The sequence below is a fragment of the Ranitomeya imitator genome, chromosome 5 (genome assembly GCF_032444005.1).
Source record: "Ranitomeya imitator isolate aRanImi1 chromosome 5, aRanImi1.pri, whole genome shotgun sequence".
In the NCBI taxonomy this organism is placed as follows: Eukaryota; Metazoa; Chordata; class Amphibia; order Anura; family Dendrobatidae; genus Ranitomeya; species Ranitomeya imitator.
Window position 1 is genome coordinate 292,640,799 of NC_091286.1, and position 13,701 is coordinate 292,654,499.

The 13,701-nt window shown below is 41.4% G+C and overlaps 1 protein-coding gene across 1 annotated transcript in view; it reads right to left on the reverse strand.

Moving 5' to 3' along the window:
- Positions 1–13,701, reverse strand: part of LOC138637737 (uncharacterized) — a 383,106-nt gene that overhangs the window by 268,720 nt on the left and 100,685 nt on the right. The window contains exons 15-16 of the mRNA XM_069726649.1: positions 11,543–11,735; positions 2,828–2,958 (exon numbers count right to left, since the gene is read on the reverse strand). Of these exons, the coding sequence (XP_069582750.1) occupies positions 2,828–2,958; positions 11,543–11,735 (324 nt within the window). The remainder of the gene's footprint in view (positions 1–2,827; positions 2,959–11,542; positions 11,736–13,701) is intronic.

The following is a 13,701-nucleotide window of genomic DNA, read 5'->3' on the forward strand; positions in this document are numbered from 1 at the left end:
CCTGCTGCGAGCGACCAATCAGAAACGTGCCGTACTGTGACACACTCCGCCCGCCATTTTGGTGTGATTTTTGAATTTTTACCTCACAGCAAGTTTCTACTGCGTGGAGGCGGGCCCAGTGACGTTGCTCTTCAAGCTCCTGCCGAATTTCAAGTATATATGGATTCTAGACTCCCGATTCTTTAGAATCGGGCTGCCATCTAGTAAATAATAATTTTTCCTCACAAAAATGTTGTTTTAGCTCCAAGTTTTTAATTTTTCTAAGGGCGAATAGGAAATGTTTTACAACAAACTGAGGTCCATTTTTTTCCTGAGGTTGCCAATACCCTACATGTAATCGGGAAATATTTTTCAGGCACAGTGCAAAGCTGAGAAGGCAAGCTGCGCCAGATTTTACTGTTATGGTTTGCAGGTGCCATGACGGCATGAAGTACCAGTACAGCTGAACCCCCCAGAAGTGACCCCATTTTACAAACTACACCTCTCAATGAATTCATCTTGGGAAGCAGTGATCATATTGACACCACAGGTGGGTCATAGAATTTTATACCATTGGGAGTGAAGAAAAAATAATTACATTTTTACCACCAAAATTTAGTTTTAGCCCATATTTTACATTTTCACACAAGAAATGGGTAAAAATGGCACCAAAATGTGTCTCACAATTTCTATTGAATGTAGCAATACCCCATATGTGGCTGTACAGTGCTACTTAGCCATACAGAGAGACTCTGGAGGAACAGAGCGCTATTTGCCTCCTTCGCATTTTTCTAGAAGAGTTTGCGGACTCCATATACAGAGCCCCTAATTGCTAGAAGAGCAGAATCCCCTCTCAAGTGACCCCATTTTTTAAATTATAACCCTTGGGGAATTTATCTACATGTGCAGTGACGATTTTGACTCCATAGGTATTTTCCAGAAACAAGCAGCAATGAATGTTGCAGTGAAAATTGCAAACTGCCGCTGTAGTGACTAGCACATTGCAGTCACCAGTACGTTGCAGTCACCAGCACATTATGCCCAGCTCATGCTTCTGGAGGCATGCACCTGTAAGTTAGGCAGGCTCTCATGGCTTCAAAAATACCAATCGTGGACACATTATGTAGTTTAGGTACACTGTGGGGCTCAGAAGGAAGGGAATTGGGATTTGGGGGAGCAGAATTTGCTGAATTTCTTTTGGCAGGCGAGGAGCCATTCAGCTTTTTTAGAGCCTTTTTACTATCAGTAATGTGGAAGCCCCCTATATTTCCGTAAACAGATGACAGACCTGAGTGAGGGCTTGCTTTTTTGTGGATTTAGTTGAAGCTTTTATTGGGAACATTTTACACAACGTTTGGGATCACATTTATCCGGCGCTCTACGCTGAGCACTTACTTTGGGGTTTCATCTAAATCTCTGAGTGACGTGATTCAGATGAAACCCCCGAGGGATCCATTCACTATAATGAGGCAGCAGAGTTACTCTGGACTCTGTCTGGCCTCTGTTCAGCGGTGTCCTTCTTTTCAGAAGTGCGCAGCACTTTTATGCAATCCTAAAAAGACGGACACTGCCGGATCACAAGTCAGATGGCGTTTACAGTGCTTTCATCTGCCTCATTGTAGGAAATCTTCTGCCGAGGGTTCCGTCTGAATCACGTATTTCAGAGATTTACATGGAAACCACGGTGTAAGCGTTCAGCACAGAGCGAAGAGTAAATGTGTGCCGAGCCTTACTGCGATCTTTGGGAGGAAGAATGAAAAAATGAACAGCATATGAAGAATTGGTTTTATTTATTTTTTATGCCGTACCTCGTGTGGTATAAGTGATTAGGTGACTTTATTATTCGGGTCGGTGAGATTACAGAGATACCAGATTTATATCGGGTTTTTATGTTTGGCTGCTGTCACACACTAAAAGACACTTTTTATTGCAAAAGATAGTTCTGGCATTACCACATTTTGAGAGCTATAAATTTTCCATATTTCGGCCCACAGTCATGTTATGGCTTTTTTTTTTTTGCTGGACGAGCCAATGTTTTTATTGGTACCATTTTCGGGCACATGACATTTTTTGGTCGCTTTCTATTCTGGTTTTGTGCACTTCTATTAATAAGTACTCCTTTGTACAGAGACCATATTAAGACCAGAGTAACTCTGCTGCCTCATTGTAGTGAATGGATCTCTCGGGGTTTCATCTGAATCATGTCATTGGGAGATTTAGATGGAAACCCCAAAGTAAGTGGTCAGCGTAGAGCGCCGGATAAATGTGATCCCAAACGTTATGTAAAATGTTCCCAACAAAAGCCTCAAATCAATCCATAAAAAAACAATTCCTCACTCAGGTCTGTCATCTGTTAATGGAAATATAGGAGGCTTCCACATTACTGGTAGTAGAAAGGCTCTAGAAAAGCTAAATGGCTCCTCGCTCTCCAAAAGAAATTCAGCAAATTCTGGCTCCCAAGTCTAAAAGCCCACTCCCTTCTGAGCCTCCAGTGTGCCTAAATCACATTTAGCGCCCACATGTTTGGCATTTCTGTAGCAATGAGAACAACCTAATGCACAAGTGCGTGTCTCCAGAAGCATGAGCTGGGCATAATGTACGGGCATTACAATGTCCTGGCACTGCGCTGGCAGGTTTGCAATTTTCACTCAGCAACATCCACTGCTGCTTGTTTCTCGAAAACACCCATGAAGTCAAAATCGCCACTACCATTGTACATACATTCCCAGAGGGGTGTCATTTCTGCCGCCACTTAATTTTTTCTGTGACCTAAAAATTTGCACAAAAGTGCTTGTCTCACTGCAGAGCTGAATAAAATCCGTCTAGAAAGAAAATGCATTTGAAGTACCTGCTGTTTGTTCTCTAGTAGTGCACATTCCCAGGTCCACAGCTCAAGCAGCAATGCAAAGCGGTCCACATTAACATGAGCCCAGTCTGAGAGATTTGTATCCTCTAGTTCTTGTTTCCCTAACTTGAAACCTTGATATAAAAAATTAAGCATAAATGAATGAATGAATGAATGAATGAATGAAAAATATTTAGAATTGAGAGTCCTCAGTGGTTGATACCTTTTAATGGCTAACTGAAAAGATGGTAATAACATTTGTAACTCATTTGTAACATCTTTTTATATAAACACTGCCTGAAACTTTTTACGGAGTATAATAATTAATATACTAGTTCTGTCTCCATGATCTAACCGTACCCTAAGTCTTCTGAAGGGAAATACGCTACTGTTGTTTTGGGTTAGCTTCGGACCCGTTTAATCGAAGCTGGTGGCAGCGATAGTGTGCAGACTTTTGGGTGCTGCTGTAGCGACTGCGGCGTTGATAATTATTGTTCCTGCCTGAGTGGGAGTAGTTTACCGCGTCGCTGCAGCATGCCTGATAGCCAGTACATAGCAGGCAGCCTGTCTGGCGACTAATTACCCAGGGTGCAGTACCTAATCTGACCTGAGAGTAAGGGGGGCGTCAGAGAGCTGCAAGTTTTAAGTGGAACTGTAAGCGGGATATACATAAATCCCTGCAGTTCGTGGTATATCGAAAGCAGTGGGATACCTAAAATAAGCCCCTGCTGTAAACTAAGAGGTCAATAGCCTTGTGTGTGTTGTTTCATCACCTTGTGGAGTGGAGGGATAACTAAGATCAGCCCCCCTGCACATGTGATAGCCGTCTGTTGGCGTAAAATCACCCCAACCCGTGACGTAGGGGTGACGGTCACGGTGTGAATCGTGACAAATTGGTGGCAGCGGTCAGGGAATCCTGACAAATCTACTGGCTAACACGGTACCAAGATATATTTCTTTCCTGAATGAATGAATGAATGAATGAATTAATGAATGATCAATACACTTTCTGAAGTTACAGTACTTTTTAGTTTAAAGATAACTTCCACATTGTTTTATCCAGGGATTAGGTGCAATTAATATCAGATTTCGAATGATGAAAGAATATCTAAAAAGTGTGGGAAAGTAAAAAACAGAGTAAACTTCAGTTACACACTACAACAGGCAGTGTCCATCTGTCCTTAGCCATTAATACTTTATGTAACTTTGGATCTTAGGGTATGTGCACACGTCAGGATTATTTCCTGACAAAATCCTGAGAATTCTGCCAGAAATCCGCGTCTTTTTTCGCGCGGATTTCTCGTGGAATTTGCGCGTTTTTTGCGAGGATTTTTTGTGGATTTTTTATTTTCCTGAATGACCTTTTTCATAGCAAATCCGCAAAAAATCCGGAAAAAGAATGAGCATGTCCGGATTTTTTGCGGGATGCGTTTTTTTTGCGGAAAAAAACGCTAACATCTGCACAAAAAATGCAGAATGCATTCTAAATGATAGGATGCATAATGTTAGCGTTTTTTTACCGGATTTATAGCGTTTTTATGGCGAAAATCCGCAAAAAAAACGCTAAAAATCCTGACGTGTGCACATACCCTTACAGGCACAGACCTATGGCTGCTGCGTCAATATTTTGACCATAATAGTCTCTAATTTATATACTAAAAGGGAATGTGTCAGCAGGTTTTTCCTACCTAATTTGAGAGCAGCATGATATAGGGACAGAGACACTGATTCCTGCGATGTGTCACTTACTGGGTTGTTTGATTTATTTTTCATAAAATCACTGTTTTATCAGCAGATGATTATAACTAGAGGACTAGTAAACCTGCTGTCATGTAGTCTTTCATATGAATGAGTTCTGTATAACTCCGCCCCGACCACTGATTGGAAGCTTTCTGCCTATGCATAGTACACACAAAATGAAGCCAATCAGTGGTGTGGACAGTATTCTGACACCATAACTAGCCTGCGAGTGTGGGGCATTTGAGACACCGCTTTTATGAGTATCTCTATGTACCTGTACTCACACAAAGAGATGTCATGAGACTGCTTGACTCGATGGCAGGAGGTACTATAAGTATGAGGATTCCAGCAGAAGGTTTATTTCAAGCTGAATTCTTGTATTATAAAAGTAGGTAGAAATAATCATTCTGAATCATAGATGCAAAAGACATGAGATTCTAACATGGTGGACACTCTGGATGCGGAAAAGGGGAGGAGTTACTGACATAAGCGTTACAGGGAGACAATACAATGACAATACAATACTGTATGATTCCCAAGCCGTTGGCCATGACAGGCAGGGAAAAGGAGGAGAAAATCCAGCACTCTTTATTAGAAAAACATAGATGTACAGTCATGGCCGAAAGTGTTGGTTCCAGAAAATGAACTATTGCTCCCAGAAAATTATTGCAATTACACGTTTTGTTTTGTTATACACGTGTTTATTTCCTTTGTGTATATTGAAACAACACCAAAAAAAGGCAAATTGGACATAATTTTACACAGAACCCCAAAAATGGGCCAGACAAGATTGTTGGCACCCTCAATTTAATATTTGGTTGCACAACCTTTGGAATAAATAACTGAAATCAGTTGCTTCCTATGACCATCAGAAAGCTTCTTATACCTCTCAACTAGATTTTTGGACCACTCTACTTTTGCAAACTGCTCCAGGTCTCTAATATTTTTGAAGAGCGCCTTCTCCCAATAGAAATTTTAACATCTCTCCACAGGTGTTCAATGGGATTTAGATCCGGACTCATTGCTGGCCACTTTAGAACTCTCCAGCGCTTTGCTTCCATCCATTTCTGGGTGCTTTTTGATGTATGTATGGGTTCCTTGTCCTGCTGGAAGACGCATGACCTAGGACCTAGGGCACAAAGCCAGTTTTCTGACACTGGGCACTACAGTGCGACCTAAAATCCATTGATAATTTTCATATTTCATGATGACTTTGCACACAGTCAAGGCACCCAGTGCCAGAAGCAGCAAAACAACATCAAAACATCTTTGAACCACCACCATATTTGACTGTAGGTACTGTGTTCTTTTCTTTGTAGGCATCATTCTGAGTTCGGTAAACAGTAGAATGATGTGCTTTAGCAAAACACTGTATCTTGGTCTCATTTTTCCACAAGAAGTTTTCCCAGAAGGATTTTGACTTACTCATAAACATTTTGTCAAAGTTCAGTCTAGCTTTTTATGCCTGTGTCAGCAGTGGGGTCGTCCTGGGTCTTCTGTCATAGATTTAATTTCATTCAAATGTCGACGAATAGTTCACTCTGACACTGATGCACCCTGAGTCTGCTGCACAGCCTGAAATTCTTAGGAATTTGATTGGGGTTGCTTATCCATCATCCGGATTATTCTGCATTGCAGCTTTTTCTCTGTCATCCACTTCCAGGGAGATTAGATACAGTGCCATGGGTTATAAACTTATTGATTATGTTGGGCACTGTGGACAAAGCAACATCAAATTCTCTAGAGATGGACTCGTAAGCTTGAGATTGTTGATATTTTGGTTCTTAAGTCCTTAGACATTTGTCTTCTCCTCTTTCTGTTCTACATGCTTTGTCTGACACACACAGACACACAATGCAAAGATTGAATCAACTGCTCCCCTTTTTATATGGCTTCAGGTGTGATTTTCATATTGCCCACACCTGTTACTTGCCACAGGTGAGTTTAAACGAGCAGCACATGCTCAAAACAAAGTTGTTTATCCACAATTTTGGAAAGGTGCCAACAATTTTGTCTGGCCCATATTTGGGATTTTGTGTGAAATCATGTCTAATTTGCCTTTTTGCTTCTGTATTTTTTTGTGTGTTTTTCCAACACACATAAAGGAAATAAATATATGTGTATAACAAATGTGTGTAATTCCAATAATTTTTTAGGAGAAATACTTAATTTTCTGGAACAGTTTCAAGGGTGCCAACACTTTTGGCCATGGCTGTATAAGTAAAAACACCTTTGTTAGTAGAAAAAAAACATAAATAAAGTCAGCACCTGGATAAGAGAACAAGGCCGGGATCACAGATACGGCCGAGTCTCGCAGGTTAAAACCAAGCTCTGGCACCGGCACTCCTGAGCGGAGCATGCGGCCGCACAGCAATACATGGAGCCGCACGCTCCGCTCTGGAGTGCTGGTGCCAGAGCTTGGTTTTAACCTGCGAGACTCGGCCGTATCTCGCTGTGTGGGACCCTGGCCTTACAGAGAGAGAAAAGTCCAAATCACATGGGAATGGTATCATGCATTCTAGTTGTGCAAAACAACTGCTCACAGTTTGTCGCATGGCTCTAAGCTTAAAGGTACCTTCACACACTACGATATCGTTAACGATATTGTTGCTTTTTGTGATGTAGCAACGATATCGTTAAGGAAATCGTTATGTGTGACAGCGACCAACGATCAGGCCCCTGCTGGGAGAACGTTGGTCGCTGAGGAAAGTCCAGAACTTTATTTCGTCGCTGGATCTCCCGTTGACATCGCTGGATCGGTGTGTGTGACACCGATCCAGCGATGTCTTCACTGGTAACCAGGGTAAACATCAGGTTACTAAGCGCAGGACCGCGCTTAGTAACCCGATGTTTACCCTGGTTACCAGCGTAAACGTTAAAAAAACAAACACTACATACTTACCTTCAGCTGTCTGTCCCCGGCGCTGTGCTTCTCTGCACTCCTCCTGCATCCTGTGTCAGCGCCGGCCAGCCGGAAAGCAGAGCGGTGACGTCACCGCTCTGCTTTCCGGCTGACCAGCGCTGACAGTGCAGAGGAAAGCAGAGCGCCAGAGGACAGACAGCTGAATGTAAGTATGTAGTGTTTGTTTTTTTAACGTTTATGCTGGTAACCAGGGTAAACATCGGGTTACTAAGCGCGGCCCTGCGCTTAGTAACCCGATGTTTACCTTGGTTACCCGGGGACTTCAGGATCGTTGGTCGCTGGAGAGCTGTCTGTGTGACAGCTCTCCAGCGACCAAACAGCGACGCTGCAGCGATCGACATCGTTGTCGGTATCGCTGCAGCGTCGCTTAGTGTGACGGTACCTTAAAGGTACCGTCACACTTAGCGACGCTGCAGCGATACCGACGACGATCCGGATCGCTGCAGCGTTGCTGTTTGGTCGCTGGAGAGCTGTCACACAGACCGCTCTCCAGCGACCAACGATGCCGGTAACCAGGGTAAACATCGGGTAACTAAGCGCAGGGCCGCACTTAGTAACCCGATGTTTACCCTGGTTACCATCCTAAAAGTAAAAAAAAACAAACACTACATACTTACCTACAGCCGTCTGTCCTCCAGCGCTGTGCTCTGCACTCCTGCTGTACTGTCTGTGTGAGCACAGCGGCCGGAAAGCAGAGCGGTGACGTCACCGCTCTGCTTTCCGGCTGACCGACGCTCACAGCCAGTACAGGAGGAGTGCAGAGCACAGCGCTGGAGGACAGACGGCTGTAGGTAAGTATGTAGTGTTTGTTTTTTTTTACTTTTAGGATGGTAACCAGGGTAAACATCGGGTTACTAAGCGCGGCCCTGCGCTTAGTTACCCGATGTTTACCCTGGTTACCAGTGAAGACATCGCTGAATCGGTGTCACACACGCCGATTCAGCGATGTCTGCGGGGAGTCCAGCGACCAAATAAAGTTCTGGACTTTCTTCCCCGACCAGCGACAGCACAGCAGGGGCCTGATCGCTGCTGTCTGTCACACTGGACAATATCGCTAGCGAGGACGCTGCAACGTCACGGATTGCTAGCGATATCGTCTAGTGTGACGGTACCTTAAGAGTTGTTTCCCCAACACTTAATGAAATCAGTAAGAAGGATCAAACTGGATATTGTTAAATTTAAAACTAGAAAAACTTGTTCCTCCTACCCCCACACCAGGTAAACACAGACACAGTTTCTTGAGATTTGTCCACAAATTGGCCTGCACAAGTTTGATACTCCAAGGATGTTGAAGAGCACAGTTACAATCCAATACATTGTGTAACTTAAAGGGACTGTATCATTAGAAAATAACTTAGTATTTAAATCATGTTTTGTATTAAATGTATTTTTTTTACAAATTTTTGGCAATTTTTTTATATGTCACAACCTGTATTAAAAAAAAAAAAGAAATCTATAATTTTCACACTGGCCACTAGGGATTTTTTAAACTTTTGACTTTTAATTGTTTTAGGAAATATCACATGTATTTTTGTATTCAAAAATTTAATGACCCCTGTACAAAGGTCATTGTGGATGGAGGGGACACAGGGTCAGCTGTGATCTCATCTGTTGTGATTGGTGGATCCTGTGTTACCAGCTGTGTATAGAGGTGTTACCTGTCACAGTACTCCTGCCTCTGATAATATGGAACCTTGCTGAAAACTTTTCTTGAAAGAGCAGGAATTATGAATCTGGCCGGTGTGAAAACTGCAAAATTACTATTTTTTTTTTTTACGATTGTGATATAAAATAAAAACATTTCCAACAGTTAAAAAAATAAATGTAATTCAGAAACCTGATTTACAAGTTGGTTAATTTCTGATAATACACTCTCTTTAAAGAGAGTTACCGCTTTTTTAATTTGTATCTAATAAATTAACAGTTCACATGAAAATAAGTAACTTTGTAAAATATCTGATCAGCGAAATCTGCTTCTTTCTCCTCCAGTAATCGGTGTTTGCTACAGTATTTTTTTACTGAATTTAATCAGGGTTAGTGTCAGATAGTAAATCAGAAAAAAAGCATCACATCCATGCATGCATCCTACAGCCATCGAGTGCTGATCATCGATGCACATCAGTGTTCAGCCTCCGGTTGAGCCTTTTTTTTTTTTTTAGAGGTGTGAAAAGGGAATAAAAACAAAATTAGATTAATTGATGGGACTAGATTAGTGACAGTAAAATATACTGCAGTAATCTGTGTCTACTACAGTATTTTTTATAGAATTTAGTCAGCGTTAGTGTCAGATACTTGCGGGCGCTCAATTTTTTTTATTACTGACGTCCGTTTAGTAAGTTTGTGTTTTATTTTACTAAACTTTTATATATTTTTTTATTTTCATCTTTTTCTTTCTAGATTCTTTTCTTTTTTTTAATGGGGTTAGTGAAGAAGCCAAGACTTTGGCAAAATTGGAGTGATGATGTTTTATACAACACTGCAGTGTTCCACATGTCTTTGACCCATAAACAATTTGATGCAATCCAAAAACTTTTGCATTGCAGTAATAATGCACAATGATCCCAATTTTGACGGACTTTTCAAAGTTTGGCCTGTAATTAATCACTTTAGCAATAAGTTTGCTGGGGTGTACGTTCCCCAAAGGGACATCTGCATGGATGGGTTCCTAAAACATTTCAATGGGAGGCTCAAATTCTGGCAATACCTGACCAGTAAGAGGGCCAGTTACAAAATTAAACTCTACAACTGACCGAGTGTACCTCAGGGTACACCCACAGGTTTAGAGTTTATGAAGTGAATACCTGGATTAAACCCTCTGAAGGTCCCCCCCTGTTTTGGGAGTGAGTGAGAAAATTGTGTAGGATTTGGTGCTCCCACTGCTGGAACAAGGTTACCACCTCTATGTAGATAACTTTTGTACCAGCATCCCACTCTTCAAGTTCCTCTCTGCATGAGCTACCACTGCATGCGGTACTGCCCGCAAAAATCAGCCTCCATAAGATGCTAATTGGGCAGCTGCTCAGAAAGAGTGAGAGCAGAGCCCAATGTAGTTCACTTGTGGGAGGTTTCTACTGTTTAAGCACATCAGTGGCTCTCCAAATGCGACATGGCTTCCGCTCTCGATTCTAGCCAATTTTGCGTTCAAAAAGACAAATGGTGCTCTTTCCCTTCCGAGCTCTGCCATGCGCCCAAACAGTAGTTTTCACCTACATATGGGGTATCGGGGTACTCAAGAGAAATTGCACAACAATTTTAGTGGGCCAATTTCTCATGTTACCATTGTGAAAATAAAACATTTGGGGCTAAAAGATAATTTTTCTGGAAAAAACGTCTATGAAGCACAGGAGGGTCCAAGGTACAAAAAAGAAGGCAAAGAGGAGACTTAATAGCGGTCTACAAATATCTGAAGGGGTGTCACAGTGTAGAGGCATCATCATCATTCCCATTTGCACATGGAAACACAAGAAGCAATGGAATGAAAAAGAAAGGGAGAAACTACAGATTAGATATTAGAAAAAACTTTTTGACAGTGAGGGTGATCAATGAGTGGAACAGGCTGCCATGAGAGGTGGTGAGTTCTCCTTCCATGGAAGTCTTCAAACAGAGGCTGGACAGACATCTGTCTGAGATGGTTTAGTGAACCCTGCATTGAGCAGGGGGTTGGATGGACACAAGGACCCTTGAGGTCCCTAACATTCTATGTTTCTATGATTCTATGAATAAAAGATCTGTTCAAGAGGAAAAAGAAGCAGATTTCTCTCATAAGATATATTACAAAATTTCTTATTTTCTTGTGAAGTATTGATTTATGAAAAAATATTAAAACAACAGTTATTCTTTAAACAACAGGTCATTTTCTGATGAACAGCAGTAACCAGCAGTAAATAAACTGAAGGGTTTTGATGTTAAACACCTCTTTCACTTTCATTATAATGTGCTTTTCTTGCAAATGATTGTGCAGCATCAGTGCGAGCAATCTGCTAGTAGTGAAGATCATGCTCAGCAGAAAATAACTACTGTTCATTACTAGTTCTAATAAATATTTCACATCTTACTTTGATCTTTCTCAATATAGAGAGTTGTTAAAAGCAACATCTGTTCTTGTAAGTGTTTGAAATCCTCAAGCGCAGCATCATACATCACATACGCTCCTCTCTGATCCTGTGTGTGAATTATGCCATCTTCAACTGTGTAGAAATCATTGTGATTCTCAACCTCTGAAAACTCCATGAATTCTGCACTATGAACCTGGCAGTGAAATAAAATGTACAGCAAGTATGTACTGTTGACGGCATTGGACAGTAAAATTAATTAAATTCAGCAATTACTTTATAAAATTCCAATTGATTAAAATCCTCGATAATTACGGTAGTAGGGGTTAAAATATTTTGCAGCCACGAGTTCCGCTAATGCAGGATGCTCATTTCTGCAAAACCCCGGCGAATGAAGCTAAATATAGGTCAATGATCTATATTTAGCTTTATTTGCGGTGAGGCGCCCTCTGCTGGCTGTTCCTAGATCGTGGGAACTTTCCTAGAAAGCTCCCTGGCTCGAGTTCATAAGAGGGCGCCCTCTGCTGGTTGTCCTCATATGAACTCGAGCCAGGGAGCTTTCTAGGAAAGTTCCCACGATCTAGGAACAGCCAGCAGAGGGCGCCTCACCGCAAATGAAGCTAAATATAGATCATTGACCTATATTTAGCTTCCTTCGCCGGGGTTTTGCAGAAATGAGCATCCTGCATTAGCGGAGCTCATGTCTGCAAAATATTTTAACCCCTTCAGATGGATCTACATTGTTGGACGTGCCAGATCCTCGGAAGGTATGTATATTGTTGGTTTATTATTTTTTTTTAATTTACAGATCGAGGGTCTTCAGTGAGTGGATTGAGAGTAGAATAAATTAATACAACAGCCTTTGTGATTTTTTCAATAAATTAATTTTTAATAATGTGTGTGTGTTTTTTTTTTAACCCTTTACTAGTATTGGATTAATAATGGATAGGTGTCATAATTGACGCCTCTCCATTATTAATTAGGCTTAATGTCACCTTACAATAGCAAGGTGGCATTAACCCTTCATTACCCCATATCCCACCGCTACACGGGAGTGGGAAGAGAGTGGCCAAGTGCCAGAATAGGCGCATCTCCCAGATGTGCCTTTTCTGGGGTGGCTGGGGGCAGATGTTTTTAGCCAGGGGGGGCCAATAACCGTGGACCCTCTCCAGGCTATTAATATCTGCCCTCAGTCACTGGCTTTACTACTCTGGCGGAGAAAATTGTGCGGGAGCCCACGCCAATTTTTTCCGCCATTTAATCCCTTAATTTACTAGCTAGAACGGCCAAATTTTGCATAGACACACTACTAACATTAGTAGTGTGGAATATGCAAAAAAAAAAGGTGATATGAGATGGTTTACTGTATGTAAACCAGGTCTCATATCATGTTGGGTTTAGGAAGGAGAAAGCAAAAGCCGGCAATTGAATTACCGGCTTTCTGCTATCTCGCGCTGTATGAAGTAATAATATATATACATATATGTGTCTCCCTGACATATATATATATATATATATATATACATATATATATATATATATATATATATATATATATATAGACAGTATATATGTTTTTTTGTTTTTTTTTAACACATGGATCCCTTGTATAGCCGTATGTCGGTTTTGCAAGCCTGCGATAAAAACACGCATTACGGCTGCCATACGGATTACATACGGAGGATGCCATGCGCAAAAAACGCTGAAACACCCTGCCTACGGAGGAGCTACAGACCACTATTTTCGGGACTTTTCAGCGTATTACGGCCGTAATATACGGACCGTATTTTCATACGCTGTGTGTGACGCCGGCCAAAGTATTACTTTATTTTGTAGTCGAAGGAGTAAAATAATCATCAGGTCAGTGTTCTGTTAAGGTCACATTCACACATTCAGTATTTAGTCAGCATTTCACCTCAGTATTTGTAAGCCACAACCAGGAGTGGAACAATAAAAGTATAATAGAAACACGTCACCACTTCTGTATTTATCATCCAACATTGCATTTGGCTTACACATTCTGAGGTTAAAAAAAACGTACCAAATACTCAACATGTGAACGTGGCTTAAAGGGGTTTTCCACTCATAAGTTAAAAAACAAAACATGCAAAAGGATTTGAGAAAATAAATAATACATAAATTATGCTTCTTTTACTGATCCT